Genomic DNA, 10,122 nt, shown 5'->3' on the forward strand with positions numbered 1-10,122 from the left:
CACTCTCTCCCAAATAAATATATAAATATTTTTTTAAAAAAGAATAAGAAAGGCTGCAGAGTTAAACAAAGTGAAAGGCCAATGAGTCATCATGTCATCTCAGATTTTGAAATGATAATGAAGAAAGTGGAGAACAACCCATCCTCCAAAACATGCCAAACTCTGGGATAGGGGGGGAATCTGTCATTTTTAAAAATGTTCCCTTGGAAACTATTTCCCAGGACACCTTCTCATAAACACTCATTGGCTTTCTTCTGAATATTTATGGCACAGGTATGGAATGAATGCCGTTACATAGAGCATGAACATGAAAACAGGCAGGAGCAATAAACCTGGCATCAGAGAATGCATTGGTAAGGCAATATCTGGTGCTTCAGGATTTCTGAGCAACAGGGCTGCATGTCAATTTGGCTGTGACCATGATGGTGTCTGAGGGGTGCTGTCTACTTATGAATATGGCTCAGGGGCCAAGCCATGGGACTATGGCGTACCTTCCCGGGTCTGTTTAGGGAGAGGGCCAGAGCTCAGAATTGTTAAGTAAATTGTATATTTTTATTAAAGCAATAATCTTTGAAGAGTTTAAATACTATTTTCCATTTCTGATATTATGTAAAACCTGAAGGGACAGTGAACACTTAGCATCATGGGAAAGCTGGGGGTGACCCATGGTAGACATCCCAACCTTTCTAAGAAATGCGGTATCATCCACATCTTTAGAGTTGTCTGTACATCCCTCCCCCATCCATCAGTCCTGTTCGCTATTCTCTGTTTTCTTTATATTTTTGCCAAAGTAAATGCATCACTAAATCATATTTGATTTTGTATAGTTTTGAAACTAGAACAAATGCAAGCATCCTGCACAATTTTTCTGCAAGTCACTTTTATCTCTTCCTCAGTAGCTTGTCTACATAATTTACACTTTCAATGTTTCGCTGTAGTTCATTGTAACTTGAGCATGATACTGCAGAGCACATACCTTCCACTCGATGGGACTGGGTTGGTCCCTGTTTTTTATTACTACAAAATGGTGGGTTTTCTCTAACTCTAGCAAGAGAATCCCTCTTTCAAAAGGTCTGCTCTCTTCATCCTGGACCAGGTCATGATAAAGCATTCTCCAAAGCGATGGTTCTAACTCACAATCCCACCACAGTCAGAGCCCATGGGCACAGGCATAACATCATCACACAGGCAGCTTCCCATGATGTCAGCAGAACACCCCATACCCAAGACATTCTCAGAACTGAAGCTACTTTCTAGAGACTGACATGAATGTTGAGAAACTTGGGCTCTTGAATAATAGTTTGCTGCAAACCTGGGAGTCCACATTTGTGGACTCATTTGGAAGTTCTTATCTACTTAAAGGAGTGTTCTCAGAAAGAAAGGAAAAATGGGGAGTAAGACAGATTATTTGTAGAAATATGGCTGAAATCTAATCAAATTTGATGGAAACCCTTAATTATAGAGTCAATATTTACCTGCAGTAAAATAAAAACAAGCAGATCTGCTCTTAGAAACATCACAGTCACACCATAGAAAAACAAAGGAGAAATTTTGAAATTGCCAGACAAAAACGTCCCTTGATATACAGAGTGCTGCATTATATTAACCACTGACTTATAATCAGAGCTAGTGGGAGAAATGTGCTGAAATGACACTAGTCAAAGAGCTAAACGAGAAAAACTTGTCCAGGTGCCTGGGTGGCTCATTCTGTTAGACATCTGAATCTTCATTTCAGTTCAGGTCATGATCTTAAGGTCCTGGGATCAAGCCCCATGTCAAAGGCCTTGCTCAGTGTAAGGTCTCTTTCCTGCTCCCTCTGCTCCTCCCCCTGCTAGTGCATGTATGCTCTGTGTGTGTGTGTGTGTGTGTGTGTCTCTCTCTCTAAAATAAATAAATAAATCTTTCCAAAAAAATTGTCAACCCAGAACTCCATACCTAGCAAATCTGTCTTTCAAAAATGAAGGCAAAATATATTCCCAAATACACAAACTTACAAGAATTACTAAAGGAAATCTTTGAACTGGAAAAAAAAAAAAACTTGAATCCAAGATTTGAACATGCTGGATTTGTTAAGGAATGTGCATGAGCAAGTGCAAGTGTGCCTATACAGAATGTTGTGGAAGTGTTTCAGCAGTTTACTCTCTGCTCATCTCAGAGGGAAAAACACTAGAAATGACTGAGAAACATACCTGGGAGGTTTAACTATTTCATTTTGTTTTGTACTTACTTAGCTTTGTAAATTTGGAATAATCATTCATTTTCGAAGTCCCTCTAGCTGAAGTTAGTGACGATTAATTGAAATAAATTATCTTAAGATGTTTTCAAAGTGCAGATGGCTAAAGAAGCACAAAGAAATTTGATTTCCATTTGTACTAGGGTGATGCAAGGCAACAACATATTATGTGGGGAGATTGGAGCTTCAGACAGAGGACAAAATTCCTGGGAATTAACCAAAATTCCAAGGACAAGTCCAGATTTTTAAAGGCTACGAAACTGATGAAGCACAACTGGAGATCCCTAGGGGGACAGGTATTCTCTGAGCTCCATGCAGGATGAAAGGCAAATTGACAAAGATCTGTCTCTAGCAGAGTGAGTGGGTAGAAGTGTCAGGCCTGGGAAGGTGGAAGGATGACGGAGCTACAGGGCTGGCGGTGGAGAGCAGATGTGGTGCAGCTACCTGTGTCCCTTACCTGCCCTCAAGGGCCCTTTGTGACCAGACCATAGCTCTGTGATGTGGGCATGAGGCTTGCGTCTGCACATACACACCCAGGGCTCAGTTTCCTGAGGGCAGCAGTGCGATCTGGTCACTAACTCTGGGCTCAGTTGCCTGAGGGCAGCAGTGCAATGGGACTAATGCTTCTCAGAGGAAAGAGATGGAGAATTATCTCTTTCCTCAGGAATTCCTTACTCATAGTTGGCTGAGCTCCAATCCCACTATCTGGGTAGTTAATACCATCCTTGCCTTTGTATGGGGGCTAGGGATCTTCTTTCTCTTACTTTCCTATTTCCAGCTTGATCCGTCCTCACCACCTTGCAAGAAACAGAGGAAGAGCAGGAAGGTAAGGAACCCTCGGCCCAGACCCATCAGAATGTGATTCTATCTTCTTTTCTATTATTCTTTCCACTTTTCTGAGTCACTGGAGAGACTCCTGAGATGGGAAAGAATAGAATTGTCAGGAGAGAGTAGACCACCATGCATCCAGGACAAGCCAGACCAGACAGGGGTTAGAGGGACACAAGGATTTATACCCAAAGATCTCAGGCCAGAGTCCAGGTGTGGTGGAGGGGTACAGGACAGCCTCCCAAACACAGTGACCAGTGGCTGAGAACCGGAAGTTAAGAACTGTCTCTCTAGCAGAGGTCAGGCCCCTGAGCAGGGGTCACCTGCTGCTGGGGCGGGAGTCCCAGCCTCCTGGTTTTCTCTTATCTCAGTACCAAGCGGAGCCACGGAGTAGGAGCAAAAGAAGAAAGAAAAAACAGACTCTGAAAGGTTAGTGTCCACCACTCACCCTTGCGTGCCCCAGTTACACTGTGCCCCTGCTCTGAGGGCCCATCCCCACCATCTCCAGGACACCAGGGCCTGAGCCCATTCCTCAGGAAACAGAACCCTGGGGTGGGGGGTTGGGGGTTTCTGGGAGGAATAGGAGAACCTGGAGGCTTCCCAGATTCTGTGCCAGAACAAAGCCCTGAGGGGCTGGAAACCAGTATTGCTCAGCAGGGGCCTCAGGGCCTGGACTGAGGGCAGGGCCTCCCGCTCCTGCTGTGGAAGCTGTTCAACTCCACTCAGGTTCTTCTGTGAGGCCACATGGTTCTTCCTCCCGAAACACGGTCATGAACGAGGAAGCACTTTGGAAAAGACAAAGTGATCCCGATCATGAACCCTGTAATAACCGTGCAGGTACATGGCCTTGGACAGTGCTGTTTGAGGATTCCAAGTCCAATCCCCCAAAGGTCTCCCCTAAAGGGACATTGTACCCAGCCTCCTGTAAGACCCCTAGGCCCCGCCTTCCTCTGTGACCCGGTCTCCTATTTCCAGTTTTCAAAGATTGCCTACAGGATCTGGAAGAGGTTCAGGACCTGTTCTCTCTTCTGCAAAGGTAAAGAATCTGCCCCCTTCTCCCCTGGGTGAGCCTCCCCAAGTCTATGGTGTGACCCCGGGCTGCAGAGAACCGCCCATGGGGGTATGGGAGGGGGGCGGGAGGAGCCATGGGGACAAACTGTGACCAAAGCCCCAGGCTGAGGGACAGTAGGATCATTGTGACGTGGGTGTGGGCGTGGAGGGCCGTGGGGACCGCTCCTGGCCCCAGCTGCTGCTCACGCCTCCTGTCTCCCACAGCCACCTGTCGAGGCTCTCCGACCAGGGCGGCTTCCACCAGTTCTTACATCAAGCAGCCCCTGGGCGGGTGCGCCAAGGGTCGCCAGCTGGAACTGGTCAGCCATGCAGGGAGCCTGTGGAAGACGCTGCTCCCATCGTGGCCTTATCACCTGCCCACGCTCCACTGATGAGCCCCCCTTGGCCTCTGGCCTCCACCCTGTCATCAGGACCAATGACCTCCTCAATTTCTGTCAGTTCACACTCCTCCATGAGTACTTCCTGGACAGCAGAGCCTTTCCTCCCCCTGGATGGCTTTTCACACCAGCCCCTTGCTCCTCCCCCTTCCCCACCATGTCTCCCTCCTTCTGAGGCCTCCCCTCAGCCTCTGACAGCCTCCTTGGCCCCAGAGCGGCCGGACTCTCCTTTTAATCTCCCTCAGAGTGACTTAAGGGGACCCCCGCCATGCCCCATCCCACAGAGATCAGCTCCGCACATGCCTTGGTCAGCTGACAGGACAGCTTCTTCTGTCCCAGCCATCTCGGGAATGGGCCGCTCACACTACCCCATTTCAGCCCTGTCCTGGTGGCAGGCGGCTGCCAATGCCTGGAACCTGTCCACCTCAACATGCTTGGAGTCTCATCAAGCATCTCTGTCCGGCGCCCCACCAGAGGCCTTGTTCTGGGGAGACCCCAGACACAGACAGGGAGAGACTAGGATCCCCCCTCTCAATAACCCGGACATCCAGAAGCTTCTGGAGATACTAACCGCCAAGAGAACAGAACTGAAGTTTTGGAAGGAGAAGGAAAAGAAGGAAAGGTCAAAATACCAACTGATGTCTTTCGGGAGAATGCTCAAGTCACCAGGTAATGGGCAGGACACCATGGGCTGCCCATCCTTCTGGAGCATGAGGGGCAAAGCAAAACAGCTGCTTGGTCCTGAGAAGCTCCCACATCCCAAGATTCCAGGGGACAATTTCGAGCAGAAATGTAACCAGCTCTTCTGGGGTCTCCCCTTTCTGCACAGCGAATCCCTGGTTGCCACTGTCAGGATGACCGATCCCTCACTGGAGCTCCCATCCATCATATTCAATGAGTTCTCTCATGCCTTGCCACTCCGGATTCAGGCCAGCTTGGCTCCATGCTTCTCCCTGACCCAGGACTTACAGGACCCTTCGGCCCCTCCCCAACCCTTGACCATGAGCTTGTCCCAGTCCCTGCCCCTGCCTCTGACTCAGCCCCAGCACCTCCCTCTGGATCAGCACCAGCCCCTCCCTCTGGACCAGGCCCAGCTCCCCCCTCTAGCTCAGCCCCAGACCCAGGCCAGCCTTGCACCCTCTGTCCCAGTCGGACCGCCTTCTCTGCCACCGGATATGGGGAGCTGCACTGTAGACCAGAAGACACCGTCTTACATGTTAACTGCCGTTGAAAACCTGGATTGTCACTTTCTGAAGAAGCAACTAGAAAGTGACAAGGTACCTCTTGTGGTGAAAAGATCTCAGGAAGTCTTTAGCCAAGGTCCTCCCAACCTTCCACAGAGTGACCAGGCCCCTGAGGGCCATGGGTCAGACTCTGTCCTTCCGGGGGACTTGATCGACTCTGAGCTCCGGAAGCAACTGGAGTGGCACCTTTGGAAGAGGCTCATGAAGCAAGAAAGGGGCCCGCCCCGCAGGATCCATCTATCCCGGAAGATACAGCCTCACCAAGAGTTCCAGAAGGTGCCCCAGGCACGCAGCTGGCACAGTCCCACATCCGAGTCTGAATCTACGGATGGAAGTTGCCAGGCCACGCAGAAGACTGGGTCCAGATACCCAGGAAGGACCGTGCCAGGAAAAAGCCTGGGCAAGGATTCAAGGTCCAGTGCAGGGAGGATCCGGAAAGATCTACACAGTGTCACAATGAGCTATCCAGGGAAGGTTCTAGGAAGAAATCGTGAGAAGTCAGACACAGACTTGAATACCTCCACAAGCAGCGCAGAAGAGAAAAACCCAGAAAAAGACCTTCAAACCCATTTCAGTAAGTTGGGGCAGTCCAGCGAGGGTCAGGTTCCTTCCAGGCTCACTGCCCACCATGCCTTGGACCTTCCCAGAAAGCCAAGCCTTCATCGGAAACCTGGAAAGCCAGCACTTTCCAAGTGTTGGGAACGCTGCATGACCACCTTCCATGATTTTTCCATCCTCAGTCCATACACTCAGCGGATGCTAGAAACACACATCATAAGGCTTAGGGTGAAGCACCAGTGGGGCCTCCCCCTCAAGGTTCTCAAGCCTATAATCATCTTCAAGATGAAGAAGGGCTTCCTCCTCTCCCAGTCCTCCAGTCCCCTCTCAGCCACCTGTGTATCCAAGGTTGGCTCGGGAACCAAGTTTGAGGGAAAACCACCTCAGCCCTATCAAGGAGAGGTGATGAACGAGTCTTATCCCACCTGGGGGGGTCCCCTTGGTGCTCCCCAGCCTACATGTGAGGAAATCCAGCAGGCTCTGGAAGGGACTGCACCTGGGGGTGGGCCTCCGGCTGGAGAGGTGACCAGGCCACCTTCTCGGACCTTCACATACAGCTTTGTGGGCAGAATCTGGCACAGTGAGACTGCCTCGAGGACTCTTATGAACAACACCTTGGAGTCAAGTCCAAGTCCAGCAACGGCCATGAAGAAGCCAAGGAGAGCGAATGGGGGTCAGGCCTCACGGGACGTGACCATGCTAGAGCTCAGCTTAGAGCCCCAGGATTTGAGTGCCGAAGAGCCCAGGGAGGTCAAGGAGGCCCCTGCCTGGGGAGTCACCTTAGAACCCCGTGTGCTGGACAACAACCAAGGCATCCGTAGAGAGCTGAGAAGATCAGGGTCTTCAGGAAAAAGCAACAGCCCCCCGCCACCTGCAAAGTTGGTCGCCCGACACCCCAAAGAGCTATGCCTTGACGCTCAGCACAGGGGATCGGAGCCCCAGAAGTTGATGGAGTCAGAGAACCAGCCTCGGGCCACCAGCCCCACCATGCTCCTTCAAGACTGTGAGACTGTGGTCCTCCATCAAGACTTTGCCACTGAGCATCTCCTTCAAGACTGTCAGTCCAACGTGTTCCTCGCTGCTGATGTCTTGGCTTCTCAGGGATGTCTGTCTGGCTTCCAGAGCAGGTCCAGTGAAGAGACATCTACTTCCCAGGTGCCACGTGGCCAAAGATCCCGTGGCCAGAGCCCCTACAGGCAGCCGGGACCCCCAGGACTACAACACCAATGTAAGAGCCTGAGCAGGTCATGTGTACCCCCCGAAGAGAGAGAAAGCTCCAGGAGGTCCCCCTCAAGAGAGCCTGCCAAAGAGTCGTCGGAACTGAAGCTCCTCCAGATCAGTGAGGTGAGATGCCCCGTACAGAGCCAGGAGTCAGCAGAAGCTTCGGGAAGCAAGACCTGTGAGATCTCACTGAAAAAGGAGGCGGCACCTCCAGAAAATTATTTCAGGAGAAGGATGAAGCACCTGCTCCAGTGGTTCCTTCCCAGTAAAGGCAAAGGACTGGAAGATTCCCTTCAAAAGGGCAAGTCATCATCATCCCAGGGCCGGGGACAAGCCACAGGCATGTCGGCCATGGACAGCGCTTGTGCCGAGGCTCAGGTGGTCGTGACCACTGTGGGGCAGATCCTAGAGGAGAAAATCGTGCCTCACCAGGGACTCAGGGCCCCAGAGTTCAGCTGGTGCCAAAAGGACCTCCAGGCTTTGGCAGACCCCAGTGTCTGCTACCACAGGGTCCTCTCCTACCAAGAGCAGAGGAGGGTGATGAGGGAGACAGCCAGCCCACATGGCACCCCCAGGGGTCACAGCTATGCCAACAAGACCGAGTGGGTCGCGTGGCCCTTCCCCGCCCAGGTGCGGGGGGGCCCAGGCAGACCCTGCCAGTGTGGGTCCCTCGTGCTGGGCCCTTCAGGCCACACCCTGCAGCCACACTGCCCCAGGCACTGCCTCCTTCAAAGATACATCACACCAGGCCAACCACTCTGTGCTGCTCACGCCTTTCCTGGGAGGACAACTTTCCTCCAAGAAAAAACGCAAACGGTGCAGAGAAAAACTTTTTTTTTCTCACATTAGCACATCCTCTATGGGCTAATGGCTTCTCCGTGCCACAATTACTTTGCTTCCCCAAAATACATGTTCTTTTTCTCGTGAGTGGTGCTGGCCTCTGTGTGTGCCCTGCTTTGGGGGGTGGGAAGGATCAGGGTCCACTCTCCCTGATGGCCTGCTTTGGCTTCTGGAACAAATGGGGCCTTGGAGGATGGGTGACTGTGGGGCCACCCCCACCTCCTTCCTCATCTCCTTCAGTTTCCACGACAAGGTGAACAAGACCCAGACCGGGAACTCGCTCTGCCCATCCTCTCCTGCTTTCCCTCCACCTGGAGCTTGTGTGGCTGCAGGGAGAGTCTGCCAAGGCAGAAATCCTGCTCGGGTTCCAGGAAGACAGAGTCCTAGGTCAGAGTGGGGCCCACAGTTGGGAGACACAAAGCTGGCCCTGAGGGCAGAGGAGAGAAATCCTGCCCCCCACCCCACACACAGTCTCCTTCAGGGAGTAGAGGATGGCCTCCCTGGGAGCCTTCTCACCCCAGGGAATCTCATCTGAGCTCTGTCAGCCCCTCTTCTCACACTCGGAGCAGCAAGGGACAAGCTCGCTCCCGGCACTAAGGATGTGTGGGGGGTGCCACAGAGACCCCCAGGGACCAGCCTTGCCCAGCCCCAGGGCACTGAAGGGGCCTGCTCACCAGCACCCCCTTCCCCTTCTGGGGGATGGAGGGGGTGTGGCTGTGGGTGGGGGGACCCTGCCCTTAGGGTGGGACGCCAGGAAGGAGGCCAAGTGACAGGGTGTGCCTATGCCTGGTGTGACGACTCCCAAGAGCCTTGGTGTCCCACTGCCACCCAAGGGCCCAGAGGGGAGAAGTTAGAGGCCCTGGGGCTGTCCCTGCAGGGTCTCCACCCCACTCCAGCTGCCAAGTCCAGGGGTGGGGTGGAGGTTGTACAGAAGCCACCTGAGCTCCCACAAGGACGGCCAGATGCCCAGAGGCAGCAAGGCCTTCAGGCAGAGAACTAAACTAATGCACAATTTGATAAGCTTGTAGGTCTGCGGGTCCTGGGACGGACTTGTGATCTGTGATCTTTACATACACGTGGCCCAAGGACGGCTCCCAGGGGACTAGTGGGGACTCAGAGGCCAAGGGACTGGCCTGGCTCCCAGTCTTGGTTACCCCAGAGCCCAGAGGGGCAGGATGCCCTCAGATGGGCCTCGTCCCACTCCTGGCTGGAAAGGACATATCCAGAAGGAGGGTGCAGTCTAGGAGGGCACCCCACTGTGTGCACCACTCCCAGCCCAACATCATCCTCCAGGGCCCCCCGACACACCGCTCTGACAGAGACCCACACAGAGACCCCACACAGAGCCTCCATAGAGAGCCCTCAGCAAGACCCTACACAGAGATCTCTGCCAGAGATTCACACCAGAGACCTACAGAAAGCCTACCACAGACCCACATGGACAGATGTCACATCTGGGGGCCCCACCCCCAGAGACAAACCCTGGGAAATGCCGCACAGAGCCTCCTCCCTGAGAGGTCCCCCCAGAGCCCCTCAGAGCCCCCCATCCCCGGGCACTCTTTAGGAGCCGGGCAGCCACGCAGCCATAAAAGCTTCACAACAGAGCTGAAACCACTTGGTTAACCGCAGCATGGGGGGCACTCGGTGGCTGTGCCCACCTGAGAGCCTGGGACTCTGGGACGTTGTCAGCATCTCCGATGCAGGGCTCCCAGCTCAGAAGTGCTTGGAAAGGCTTATCCCTACGTGGGTT

The 10,122-nt window shown here is 52.8% G+C and overlaps 1 protein-coding gene across 1 annotated transcript; it reads left to right on the forward strand.

Moving 5' to 3' along the window:
- Nucleotides 1–2,799: 2,799 nt before the first annotated feature.
- LOC309844863 (spermatogenesis-associated protein 31E1-like) lies at nucleotides 2,800–8,443 on the forward strand. The gene is made up of 4 exons (XM_082692194.1): nucleotides 2,800–3,059; nucleotides 3,433–3,490; nucleotides 4,037–4,097; nucleotides 4,337–8,443. Exons 1-4 carry the CDS (start codon nucleotides 2,874–2,876, stop codon nucleotides 8,379–8,381), a joined length of 4,350 nt encoding a protein of 1,449 aa, XP_082548320.1. The 5' UTR covers nucleotides 2,800–2,873; the 3' UTR covers nucleotides 8,382–8,443.
- The last annotated feature ends 1,679 nt before the right edge of the window (nucleotides 8,444–10,122 follow it).

The sequence above is a fragment of the Mustela nivalis genome (assembly GCF_964662115.1).
Source record: "Mustela nivalis genome assembly, chromosome: 12".
NCBI classification, from domain to species: domain Eukaryota; kingdom Metazoa; phylum Chordata; class Mammalia; order Carnivora; family Mustelidae; genus Mustela; species Mustela nivalis.